This window comes from Carlito syrichta, unplaced genomic scaffold, assembly GCF_000164805.1.
Source record: "Carlito syrichta isolate Samal-C Ts95f unplaced genomic scaffold, Tarsius_syrichta-2.0.1 Scaffold305720, whole genome shotgun sequence".
Taxonomy (NCBI): domain Eukaryota; kingdom Metazoa; phylum Chordata; class Mammalia; order Primates; family Tarsiidae; genus Carlito; species Carlito syrichta.
The window spans coordinates 847013-861268 of record NW_007249816.1 but is presented as its reverse complement, the minus strand read 5'-3'; the positions used below and the strand labels follow the sequence as shown (position 1 = coordinate 861268).

At 37.3% G+C, this 14256-nt stretch overlaps 1 protein-coding gene across 1 annotated transcript in view; it reads right to left on the bottom strand.

Annotated features, from left to right (window-relative positions):
• The window catches only part of SLC30A8 (solute carrier family 30 member 8), a 39931-nt gene extending 37794 nt beyond the window's left edge, over positions 1 to 2137 (bottom strand). The window contains exon 1 of the mRNA XM_008062484.1: positions 2067 to 2137. Within this exon, the coding sequence (XP_008060675.1) occupies positions 2067 to 2137 (71 nt within the window). The remainder of the gene's footprint in view (positions 1 to 2066) is intronic.
• Positions 2138 to 14256: the final 12119 nt, after the last annotated feature.

The window sequence follows — 14256 nt, the reverse complement described above, 5'->3', positions numbered from 1 at the left end:
TATTGTAGAGATGAGGTCTCACCAAGTTGCCCAGGTGGGTCTTGAACCCGTGGACTCAGGAAGTCCACTCACCTCAGCCTCCCAAAACGCGAGATTACAGGCTGAGCCACCGAGCCCGGCTTCTCCATATCTTTTTCAAAACTTGTTATTTATTTTTTACAGTCACTCTTGAAGAAATGGGGTTGTGTCTCATTGTGTTCTTGATTTACATTTTCCTAATGACTAAAGATGTGGAACATATTTCATATGCTTACTGCATATTTTTGTATCTTCTTTAAGAAATGTCTATCCATATTTTCACCTATTTTAAAATTGGCTTATTTAGCTTTTATTATTAAATTATGATCATCCTTTATATGTTCCTTATAAGATATATAATTTGCAAATATTTTCTCTCAGTTTGTGGTTTGTCTTTTCATTTTCTTGAGAATACAGTTTGAGAACAAAATAGATTATTTTGATACTCTTTATATAATTTTTCTTTAACCACTTAGGCTTTGGGTGTCATATCAAGAAACCATGGTCTAACTCAGGATCACAGAGATTTACACTTATGTTTTCTTTGAAGAGTTTTATAGTTTTAATTCTAACATTTTGGTCTATGATCTATTTTAGTGAATTTTTTAGTATAATGCCAGAAAGGCAGACAAATCAATTCTTCTCCACATGTATATTCAGTTGTCCCAGCAACATTTGTTGAAGGGACAATTTTTCATCTTTGAATTGTCTTGGAACCCTGTTGAGAAACAATTGACCATACACATAAGGGCTTATTTCTGAACTCTCAATTTCTTTCCATTGATCTATATGTCTATTTCTATACCAATATCACATTCTCATGATTACTGTAGTTTTGTACTCACTTTTGAACTCAGGAAGTGAGAGTTTTCCTAGCTGATTCTTTTTTTTCCAAGAGCATTTTGTCTTTTCTAGGTCCCGATTGTTTCCATGCAAATTGTGATATTAACTTGTCCAACTTCTTTAAAAAGCCTGCTGGGATTTTAGTAGTGATTGCATCAAATTTCTACATCAATATTGGGAATAGTGTCATCTTAACTATATTAAATCTTCCAATTCACAAACATGGGATACCTTTTTATGTATTTAGAGCTTTTATCTTTTCTTTAATTCTTTTACTGTTTTGTAATTTTTAGCGTAAAAGTCTTATACATAATTTGTTAAATTTATTCCCAAATGTTATATTTTTATGCTATTATAAATGACTTGTTTCCTTAATTTCATTTTCAAATTTTTCACTGCTATTATATAAAACTATAATTACTATTTGCATATTGAACTTGTTTCCTGAGACCTTGCTGAACTTGTTTATCAGTTTTAAAGTTTTGGGGGTGGATTCCTTAGGACTTTTTATACACAAGATAATGTTTTTACAAGTAGTGATAGTTTTAATTCTTTGTTTCTAATCTTGGTGTCTTTTATTTTGTTGTCTTTCCTAATTTCTCTGGCTAGAACACGCAGTACCATACTGAGCTGAACTCATGAGAATAGATATCCTTATCTTGTACCCGATCTTAGGACAGAGTTTTATAATTATGATGTGTACTTCAAGTTCTCCACAGTTGACTTTCATCAGGTTCCTTTCTATTTCTAGTTCAATGGGTATTTATATAATTAAAGGGCGTGGGATTTTAGCAAATGCCTTTTCTGCATCTATTGAAATAATCATGTGGTTTTGTCCTGTATCCTTTTAAATATAATTTAATAAAATTTACTATCTATCTTGAAAATGGGAATAATTGAGAAAATGAAAAGTAAACATGTTAGATTGTATATGTCTATTTTCTAGAAGAAAAAGTACAGCTGAAAACCACATTAAGAAAATGTTTGCTTTATGCACTTAGGATATTTAATGAATCGATCAACTACATAGAGTATTGCATTTTTCAAGATATAGATTATTATACAAGTCATTCAACAGCTTGTAAAATGTTCCAAAATACCTCAAGTTACAAAGAAAAAAGTTCACAATTCAGAAGCAATAGGGTTTAGGAATGTACTAAATAGTCCAGACAGAAAACCTTGAAGCAGACACGAATGACTGTTACCTGTCTAGTGTGAAGGCATACATCTTGGTGGCTTTGTTGTTCACAAGGTAAGTTCTCTCAAGAAACTCCATGGTGCCAGGATGACAGTTACTGTTGCTACTGTTGCTGAACTCTCCGTCCAGTTTGGGAAGCAAAGCAGCACTGCAATTACTTACACACCTTACAAATTTACAAAAATAAAAATAAAATAAAAAGACTACAGGAGTCAAAATAATGAGCCTCCTATGTCAATGTTCTTGGTAGGTCCCTTGGAATATCTTGTTCTTTTACCCACAAAAACTGTTTCTCTAGGAGACTTGCACGTGGGATCCAATGAGGTGTGTGTGGGTGTGTGTGTCTTTCCCATGCTATCTGATTCAATTGTGCTTTCTAAGAGCTGCAGGAGCTCAAGGATTTTCTGCTAATTGCTGATGTAAGGATTTGACCTTCAGAGCACACCCGGGTGAACTGCAAATAGCTACCCTTCTTTACATAATATCATTTTTTCTTTTTCTCCCCACTCCTCTTTTTTCTTGTCTGTCTATCAACGTAGAATAATTTCTTTGGGGATTTAGTTCTAAGATGACCTTTAAGCAGCTGTCAGAATTTACTTCTCCTCGCCTAGGACCATTTTGGGATTTTACTACTGAAGGGGAGGACAAGGGTCATTAGTTAGTGAAATCTGTGATCTGAAACAGTTCTTGGTGCAGCAGCTTTGAAAGCCTTTTGACAGGACAGGACAGACTCTGCTTCTAAGTAAATAGCAGCCCTCCAGCATACAAAAACTGGAGTAAGCTGTGTTCTCTTTGGCCAGAGTATCCTCTACTGAGGATGAAAGACTTTCCCAAGGTGACCTTATGGGGCACTCTTAGAAATGGAGCCTTCTGAGTTGCTCCCAAGAGCCTTTTGACTCCCCAGTTCCTAGGAACTGACATTTTACTTTATTGCAAAGCACTTTCCTTTCCAAATAAAAGAAGGGACTATAGTCCAGCAGCAGGAGCTTGGTCTTACAGCAGGCATTTGTGTATAGGTAAAGGTGTCCATGACCTGTATGACTGAGTGCAGGGGCAGTGGGTGCTAGGTGGGGAAGAGCAGTAAACCCCAGATTCCAAGTTCTCATGGCCTTTTTCTTCCGTGGATACCAACTTTCCAGGGAGAAAACTCAGAGGAGTATGGTCACAGAATTGTCCATAGCCCAGTGTCACAAGAAGTGCCCGCTGTGCTGAGCAGGGATGGCCCACAATGGTCTAATAAACTCAATATTGTCCCCCGGAAGGAGAATGGGGTTCAATGACAATTGTGGAAGGGGGGTGAGAGGAGAAGTTACCTTTGGCTGAAGGTGAGAACTTTAGCTCTCCTATCATGTCTGTGGTAGAGGTGAACTTCTTACTAACCTTACTATTTCAAACACTCTTGTCGGTGGCATAAATGTCAAGGTCTTCTCATATGTCCTACTACCTTACTGATTCTTGACTGTGCTTTCTTAGTTGAAAGCAGGAATAATTGCTCTGGGAGTCCATTTTCCTTGCAGGAGAAAAAGGCAAGGAATTCTGGGTCTAGTGTTAGCAGAATAAAAACCAACATATTTTTTCTCATAAAGTCTTACTCTTCATTTGCACAATAATAGGCTATTCTGTGGAGGCAAAAGTAGGAAATCAGGAAAGAATTACTAACCCACTCCCATGACACAGTGTCTTGCTTCATAGCTCGAGTCATCTGTGAATGGTTTTTAGCACATGTGAGACAAATGGAAATCAAGTGAATGAAGGTCAAAAACTGAGGAAATGACTTAAAATCAGGCTGAAATCCATTCAGGGTAAGTGCATCGAAGAGGAGATAGGTAGTATTTTCAAATCAGGAAACAGAGTACTTGACTATAGGTGCCAACAGGAGATACATGATATGGGAGTCTGGGATTCCATATCACAGACTCTGTCACTAGTGTGGATTTGGTTGTCACTAGCTGTCTATCTATTTATGCATCTATGAGTGTGGAGGACACACTTGTGTGGGTTGCCAATGGGACATGGATGGAGCGAGTATAGAATGGGGTCGACATAGGACAGGGAAAGCAGAAATGAGAAGAAAGCAAATAGGAGACACCAGGAAAAAAGATGAGGAAACACTGTTCTCCCAACCATATTCTTTTCTTTTTTTAATCAACATACCACAGCAAAGAAACCCCCAAGTGCATTCTATAATCTCTTCTATTTATTTGCAAATTGAACTATATAAAATTGCCATGTCTATAGCCCTATATAGTCTAGTAGCAGCAATTTTATATGGCTCAGCTTAGATATACATGCAAACTTATATAGATATTTAAAAAGACATGTGTGCGCATGTATGTTAAATTTATTAATTTAAAATGCGCAGATTTCTAAAGTATCAAAGAATTATGAATTTAAAAGTACTACTCTTGAAGATGATGGCTATAAACCAAAGCTGCTGGTGTGAGTAGCATAAAAGCAGGGAATAGTGGATTACAGCAAATAAAATATTGTGCTCAAATGTAATTTTTGCTGCTATAAATTTAGATGCAGCTAAGTTTTGATCAAGAATTGCATGCTATATAAAATATGTATTTCTTGATTGCTTTATCTTCTTAAAAATTCATTTTCCCTACACCACCATTCTCCCCAATATTTCCCATCCTCCCTAACTGACTGTTGGTCTACTTTGGCATGAACAGCCCACCATGGGCCAACTGCTCACCAAGGTCCAATGGCTGTAATCAGGCTCCACAAGTAGCACAGAATACACACTTGGAAAGCAACTCAGATCAAAAGGAAAATTTCATCTCCTATTGACAGTTGGTTTTGGCGGGCTGCATGCAGCTAATCCCTGTTTCCTAGGCAACTGGTTTCTAAACCATCCTGAATTACAGGTTGTCCTCGCCGCCCACTCTCCATCACAAGCTTGTAACAACGGAGTGGGTAAAATGCAATCTATCACAGTTACCTCTAGGAATAAATATTCTGTCAGCTACAAGAGCATCACCCACATAACTGGAGAACTGGTTTAGTACTCCAGGCATAGCTATCATTAGCAACAATTTCTTAATAGGATTCTACAAACAATAGCTAAACTTGTAGAAATTAAAACAAGTGTTTTATAGTTGTTTTAAATTTCACTTGCAGGAAAAATGTTGCCATCATCATCCCTAGACACCAAAGTACTGAGTTCTTACTATTTGTGTTTCCAGAATTACTCATATTTCAGAAATACTTCATGTTTCCATTGTTTGCATGTAGCTATCTTTTAAAAGGAGACACAGAAATTTGCCCATTTTAAAATAACAAATGTGGGCTGTCACCATGTTTCACCCTTCCCTGTTTGTGTGGGAGAGGCAAGCAGTATGGTAAAGTGGTTTAATACATGGCCTTTCAAGTTACATAGACTTGGTTTTGGTTTCTGGTTTTATCATTTCCTCAGATGTGTGACCTTGAACAAGTTGTCTGACCTCCATGTTTTTCAATTTCTCATCTGTAAATGGGTGAGGGGTAGCATTACTATAAGCCATCTTATAGGGTTTTGTGAAGAAGAAAAGAGATGGTGTGTATAAAAGTTCTGAGCGTAGCTCCTGACGTATAACCAGTTTGACACAGGTATATAGTGAGTATACCTGGCCATTTCTAAGTAAAATATCTTCTCAAGTTTCCCTGAGAAACTTACCCCAGTCTTAGCAGAAGACTGAGAATTACTCATAAGTGGAAAAATCCATCAAGGAAACGAAGTCATTAAAAAGAAGTTCTGGGGATCTAAACCATCAGCACTGTGACTTTGGGCAGATCCTCAGTCTCTGGAATCAACTTTCTCCAGTTGTAGATTTATGCCTGCCTCATCTGCACCCTTACCAGTAATGTGCCATTCAGAATGAGTCCTCACCAAGGAGCCGTCTTCCACAGCAGGGGAGGAAATTCAGACTCAACCAATGTCATCACCTACCAAAAATTCTAGACTTTGGTACATTCTTACACAGACCCTAAATATCCTATTATTTCCCAGTTAAATAGCATTTCCTCAGCAAGGTGGTTTTATGGTTATTACTACAGTGTGACCTTTTCAAAAGTTCCATCTAGAAACGTGAAAACAGATAGTGGAAACTTAACTGGATTGTATTTTATAGAGCATTATGAAAATATTATTTTAATCTAAACATGTACAAAACACAAACCATTTCTGATATTTTCTACATTACTTGAAAATGGGCTGAAAGCCATCTGACCTTTGTTTCCTTCTTGATAAATTAGGACCATATAATTTTTTTAACCATTTTCATTTTTTAAAGAGATTAAGCTGTAGAAATGTTCCAGCAAAAATGCAATTTGTACTTATTAAGAATAAAAGGCCTTGATAAAATATTGATAATAAAAGAATATTTTATTAAGTCACATAGATGCAAATAAATAATACAAAAATAAACTAGCAGTACTTTTGTTTGGAAAACCCTGGAACTAGATGGTTGAAATGTTTATGAAATGTATATTTTATTGATTAGTCTCCATCACACTTCCTTTCTCCAGTACTCTGAAAATTTGAAGTAATTAACCCTTAAAAGCACCCTTTAAGCAGAAGATGATTAATTATGTCTTACAACTTCCAAAGCAATGGTCTTCTGGTCTCACAATCTTCCATCTTTATGTTATTTATATAAACAAGCAAGAGATAATTACAAGGACCTAATCCATTATTTTAAGGCATTAAAATACAAAAGGCAGACAAAAATGTTCTTTCTAATATTTCAACTCCCTGGTCTATAGATGCGCAGAGTACCATCAAAAACTAAAAAACTAAATTCCTGAAATAATAATAATAATAATAATAGAGCCCTCTTGTCATTATCTGGAATACCTCCACTTAATTTTCATGAGTGCTGTTTACTTTCCTTCAGTGCAAGGCTTTAGGGACCCATAATTCATCTTCGGGAGAAGGATTTTCACAGAGTCCCTGGATGAATACCAAGAGAGCAAGCTCTAAGCTCATCTTCTCCGAATCTCAAAACCTGGATTGATTTGACTCCTAGCTGACAAAACGCCTCTCAGGAGATTGTCCAGGAGACAAGACAAAGTGGCCTCAGAGCTGTCCTCTGAAAGACTGAACTGTGGCTTTTCAGGGCGAATCCAAAATGCATCAAGGGACAGCAGCTGTCTTTCCTGCTTAGAAGCACAACCACAAGGCATTGCAACAAAGTCTTCCCTTCTTTTAGTATTGGTGAATTCGCTTCCATTGAATTTACATTTTAAAATGCCACTAATCCAATTGTAGCACATCTCACAAGTACCATCAGGGCACCAGGTCTTTGAATCTGAAACCAAGGAAGATGAGTGGGGCCTCATCTTACCTTTGCAACCCTAAGCTCTCTACCCACCACCCAGATGTTGGTCAGTGAGCAGATGACAGGGGCTTCTGTTGCCTTTGCAGTTAGCAAACTCCAGAAGAGAACAAAAATGATTATTTAATTATAATAAGCATACTCATTATTATATTTAGCCACATATTTTTTAAAGCATTTTGTGCCTGGCATACTTCATTTATCATTCAGGATCTAAAACAAAGATTATTCTCTGAGCTTCCACCAAATATGTGATACTGCATCATTCCCAAAATGAAAGTTTTATTTTAAACATTATAAGCATTCATATTAAACTGTTACAAAAAAGAATATGCAAGGCACAAAGACAATGTTTTTCTGTCTTAATTATTGTTTATACTACAACAAACAAAACAATATGCACAACTTTTGCTAAGATTGGTTAGATGAGATTTGGCATAACCTGCATTTCCTGGTGACAAGTTAGTTTCCAAGAAAGCTGGTGAACAGTGAACTCAGACGTTCCTTGGACTTTTTTATGGAGGAATCAGAAGTAGAGATTGATCCTGCAATTAATATAATGTCCCAGCGAAGAGTAGTCTTCCATCACTTCTCAAAATCATCATGATTATGAATGTTGCTGTCAACAAATGAGGAGCAGCTATTTTTAATCCACTCTATACTTTATAGTCATGTCTCATTAACTTTTTAATAAAGACCAGGCCCCTGACTAAAGTGAACTATACTGATTAGAAATAAAGTTTGAGTACAATGGATTCATTGTCTGCTCAAATACGTCCCTTGCACTGTCGATGGGCCAGATTAAAAGCTGTGGAGCTTTCTACTCTTATCCAATGTGGTCATTAGCTACTAATTTAAGTTCTTTGCTGGGTAGATGTGATGATCTAATTTTTAACCCATAGTGTATTAACTCTACTCTGAGGACAGCTCTCAGGACTAGCACACCTCACATCTTAATCCAGCCCAACATCCCATTTGAATTCATTCCATGCTAAAATGAACATTTCATGAGGAATGCATTCATTGGTACACTTGGAGGCTGTGAAGTCTGTCTCTTACTAGTTTTTAGTGTGTCAATAAATATAAGTTTGCTTCTTTCTGCCTCAATTTCCACACTAAAATAAAAAAGTGAATGATGCTACAGCGTCACCTCAGAAGGCTCTTGTCAGTAAAATTAATTCCCTTCTTCAGACTAAAGGAAACTCTTTTCAAGTATCTTGTTGTGTAAACTATTTACACCAAAGATTGAGAATTCATTAATTGATAAAAATAAATAAAAATGTACCAGGTAAGTACCTGCTAATAACATTTTTAAATGTTTTTTACTTAAAAATTAACACATTTGGCTCAGCAAGACATACCTAAACTTCAAGGGGGTTGGCAATGGACAATAAGTCTTCCTCTTATGCAAGATTCAAGGTTTAGTAAGATCTAGGGAATACATTGATTTTTAAAGACTATCCTGATATAGACATACACTTACACACACACAACTTTTTAAACCAAATTTCCCAGATTTGTGTGAGGCTGCTTTCTGGTGACTACTAAAGTAGTGTTGATGATGAAGCCATTTTCTTCCCTGAGACAGTTGCTTGCTCTTAGGCCAGTCCTCTGCCCTTGAACCCAGAAAGTGTGGTACTTTCTGTCCACAACTCCCTGCTGTTCACAACTCCCATATGAGCCATCCCACGCCTACCTCACATCTTGTTTACTAGCAACAGAGCAGGTTGGAGTTCACAAAAGTGGCTTTTCACTGGGAAAAAAGGGGAAAGACAAAAGAAGGTGCCTCCTAAGACAGTATAGCTCTTTGCTCCATTCAAGTGTTGACCATCCTCTTCCTCCAATACCTTTGTGAAATTCCTACCTCTAACAGCTAAGCTCTAAGCTCATGCTATGTTTCAGCAATATACACAGGCATGACTTCTGCTTTCTGAGAATTTATAATAGAAGAGAGAATTGCCTTTGAAAATCAACACATTCAGCTAATAACAAACTATGATAAACAATAGTCATCAAACCAGCAACATGTCACAGCACCACCAACATTTTATCCTTAAAGTATATGAATTCAGAGGTCCAAAGCCCTGAGCCATGGACCACTACCAGTCCTATTAGGAACCAGGCAACACAGCAGAAGGTGAACAGCAGGCAAGCAAGGGAAACTTCATCTTCACAGCCACTTCCCACAGTTTGCATTACTGCCTGAGTTCCACATTCTGTCAGATCAGCAGTAGCTTAAGACTCTCATAGGAGCACAAACTGTATTGTAAACTGCGTGTGCAAGGGATCTAGGATGTACGTTCCTTATGAGAATTTAATGCCTAATGATCTGAGGTGGAGCTGAGTCAGTGATGCTGGACTGGAAAGTGGCTACAAATACAGATTAACATTAGCAGTGAGGTTATAATAAATCAGTTGCTTGCAGACTCGTATCAAAACTCTACAGTGAGTGGCAAGTGAGTTGATGTACTTCAACTGTACAGTTACATCTTGTAGCAGACTTTAAGTCAGAATCTAACACTTATTTTAGTCTGCACATGGCCCACCCATTATTTTATTATATTTACTACTTTCGTCCATGCCGCTTTTTTATGGTAGGTTGTGTAATTATTTCATTATACATTACAATTTAATAATAATAAAATTAAAATACACAATAAATGTTATGTGCTTTAATCATCCCAAAGCCATCTCTACCAACCCTGGTCCGTGGAAAAATTGTCTTCCATGAAACCGGTCCCTTATGCCAAAAAGGCTGGGGACCACTGTATGAATTCATTTGCAAAACCAGAACAAAGCATGAGGAAGGAGAAAAGTGAATATGGCAGGCCAGTTACTTTCAATGTTGACACTAAAAATTAGAAATTCCTATCTTAGCTCTTTGGATTATTAGATAGGACTCTGTCAATCAAAAATGACATTGCACATCACATATCTTATAATTTCCCACAGCTTTAGAAAAATAAATACTCTCTAGAGCCTGAAATTACTGACGCAAACTTACATTTTTCTCAACAGTTAGACATCTTAAAATGAAACATTTACTTTGTCACATGAATCCAAATATTGTCTTGTCTTTCAGGGAAATGTCACAGGGAGGGAATGTTTTCCAGCCTCATCTAATTGTGTGAGTCATGATGGAGCATAAAAACTGACATCTCTTCCAGCAGCCTAAGGGTGGAATTTTCCTTGTGGTCTCCACTGCAGAGCTCATCTATGGGTAGTTTCAGTTATTTTCCTTCAGCACAGTGTTGACAAACACTCAACACCTTATTGTTCAATGGATGAGAGGAAATGGGAAGGTTACCAAAAAAGTAATTTAACTAAGACATTAAGTAATAGAAAATACTAATTAGAAGTATGAGTTGCTCATTGTTTTCCCCTAAGAACTTTCACATGAGACTCTTTTATTCCCCAGGTTCAAAAATAAATGTGGTATATAGCCAGGCTCGGTGGCTCAGCCTGTAATCCCACGCCTTGGGAGGCTGAGGTGAGTGGATTGCCTAAACCCATGGGTTTGAGACCCGCCTGGGCAACTTGGTGAGACCTCACCTCTACAATACATCAAAAAATTAGCCGGGTGTGGTAGCGCACGCCTGCAGTTCCAGCTACTTGGAAGGCTAAGGCAGAAGGATTGCTGGAGCCCAGCAGGTCGAGGCTGCGGTGGCCGGGAGTGGCCACTGCACTCCAGACTCCAGTCTGGGTGACAGAGTGAGACTCCAACTCAAACAAACAAAAAGTGGCATATGTACTAATTAGACTTCAGAGTTGCTTGGCTAAAATGAACACCTGTGAATACAACAGTGGTCTTAATGTGATCAACAAACACCCAAGAGCACATTCATTGGGGTTTCTTTTAGAGAGCAGTATGGTGGATAATTGATTGTGATAGTTTCCACTGAACCTTGTTTTTAAAATTGGCACTCAAAAAAGTAAGCCTCAGTGACCTGGACATGGTCCTGTGAGACACCCCCAGTACTGTCGCTTCTGTCTGCAAGCTGTCCTCATGAGTGCATGGATGCTGCCTTCTTGTTCTGCCAGGTATCACTTCCCAGAGTCCTTCACGAATCTCCCTGTGAGAAACAGAGCAATCTCAGCCTTTCTACTTTTTCTCCACCACACTGCACTCTCTATTTCAGGGACTTTGTCATTATCTGTGTTTCTCTCTTTGGGTTTTTGTTGATGGTGGTAGTGATGTTTGTTTATTTGTTTGCTTGCTTGCTCCTCATCTCATGTCTCACATGAGAATATAAGCTTTTGGTGGGCAGGGGTTGGCTGTTTTCACACTGTTGTTTCTGCAGCTTTCGGTAAATAGTGTCTGATGTATCTTGGGAGAAAAACATAATTATTTAGCTATCAATAAATGAGTAGATGTATGAATGTATGATGAATGAATTAGTGGGTGGATGAATGGATGAGTGGACAGGTAGATGGATAGAGTAAGTGGATGGATGGATGGATGGATGGATGGATGGATGGATGGATGTATGATGGATGGATAGACGGATGGATGGATAATGGATGGATAGATAGATGGATAGACAAGTGGATGAATGGAATGTATTGATGAGAAATTATTACATAGTGAGAGATTCAGAGTATAGCCTTTGAAGTTAGGCAGACTTGGGTATCACTCACCAACTGGATTATCATAATCTTTCTGAACATGTTTTCTTATCTGTAAAATGGAGATAAATAGATATCTCTCTAATCTTAATTCTCTATGATTATTCTAAAAATTAATGCAATAATTTAAAGTGTATTTCACAAATAAAGTTAATAGCAATTTCTTATTAAATAAATGATATCTGTATTAATACTTCATACATAAAACCAGCCTGTTATCATATAGGCAATTCTGCCTGATCAAATACAAAAAAGAAATCACAAAGTACTTTCAGATCTAGTTGTCAAGTCAACTAACATGGAGAAAAAAGCCATCCTTGATGGCCTGGATTTTCTATCTTAAGAAATAGTAATATTTGGAGTTGGTGGGAATATTAAACTTGAAATTGCACTACTAGTTCTAAGTGGGTGGATAGATGGATGATGGATAAGTGGATGGATGGATGGATGTCAGTTCTTAGTTTTCTCTATACTTCCTGGAGGGGGAAAAACACAGCTAGAGGGAGGAGAATATTGTTGAAGTTGATGCATTCTAAAAGCAAAAAAACAAAAACAAAAAACTCTGGCATTTCCTAGATAAATTATTATACACCCAGATCCTGTTTTAATTATTTTTTCTTCTTAAAATACAAAAAAAATTTACTCTCTTATTTCTTTTGCTGAAACTTGAAGAATATGCTTATTCTAGTGCTACTTTAATTTCCAAGTACATTTGTACAGTAAATATGCATTTTAAAATATATGTGGAGAGAGCCAATTTATTATAAGACATGAGGAGTTCTGCGTTATTTCTCATTGGTGCAAAACTAATTGGCTTTTCTCAGTCATTGCACAAATATTTATTTTTCCATTTTATCATTCTTGTAATTGCAGCTGAAATTAGTAAAGGACACAACCACCTGGCAAGATCTGGAGCAGGAAGTCTCATTTCCAAGAGTCCCAGTCACATTGATTTTCCAAGCCTCAAGAGCTGTTCTGATAGAGGTCTTCATAGTACCACCCACACTTGCTTCCAGCACAAGGTTCCTGTGCACATCTCCATTCACACAACATTTGGTGAATTTTTTACCTTGAGCTGAAAAAAATTTCCTAAAATGTTAGTGCCGTCTGGGGCCCCAGAAATAGGAATTAAAAATAGTGGCATAAACTCCTGGTTTATGGCCACACGAGAGTCATGCAAATCTGGGTTGATGTCTCTTCATGTGAAATAACGATTGATAAAAACTATTTTTAAAAGGAAAAATTAAAAAGAAAAGAGCCAAAACCCACAAGACAAAGCTACACTTCCAACTTTGGAAACCAGATTTAAGAATCTCAAATGCAACGAATAACTTTCTTAAACACCAAAATTCCTTATTTTGATTTTAAAATATATATATATATTCTGGATATATTCTGATTTAACTATCTGGGGATCTCCTGGTTCCTTGAGAAATTTAGCTTTACCCTAATTATTTCCGTAGTCTATGGAAATCTAAAATCTTTCCTATATTTTGGCAACCTTATTGGGGAACAAAAAGGGTACAGAGTATAAGAAGACGTTTTCCTCCAGGATCTGCTTTGATGTGAGCTATCTTTGTTTAGCAATGTATTAAATAAAAAAAGAAACTCTTCTTCATTTCTTCACAGAAAAAGTCTATGCACACAGTGCATTGATGAATGTAGCCGACTTTACTGAAGACTAAGGGCAAAGGGTAAGAAGGGTGTTAACTGCAGCATGTGAACCATTGCAGCCCTGTGCAGTGGAACCAGAGGCATCGCGTTTCAGAAATGGTACTTCAGTCATTGTCCTGAGATGTCTGAGGTTAACTGGTCTCTAACCCGACTTGTCTCCATCTTTTCATTTTGTCAACTTCCATTTTTTCCATCTTTTTTTGTTCTTTTCTCTTCTCCTAGAGCCATAGCGATTTCTTAAACTTACCACACTCAAAGTAATTTAGTGATCGTCTTGGGCTGCCCAGTTTTACTCTCAATATTCACCCCAAGATGTCTATCAGGATGTTTTCCCAGATGAAAAGTGCTCTTTCACTAAAAAGAAATTCTGATGCTAGAATTTGGGTGTCTTGACTCCCCCCACCCCATCCCATTTCATTAAATGCTATATATGTGATAATGTTTTCTGCTATTCACTGATCTTCAATTCTTTTTTCTTTCTGGATCTGGGGAAGACTTCTCTGCCCTCTTGAAATTGGAAATTGGATGTGGTCATGTTGCGAAACCTGCTCAGTGGGCCAAGAGAAAGTCATGTGA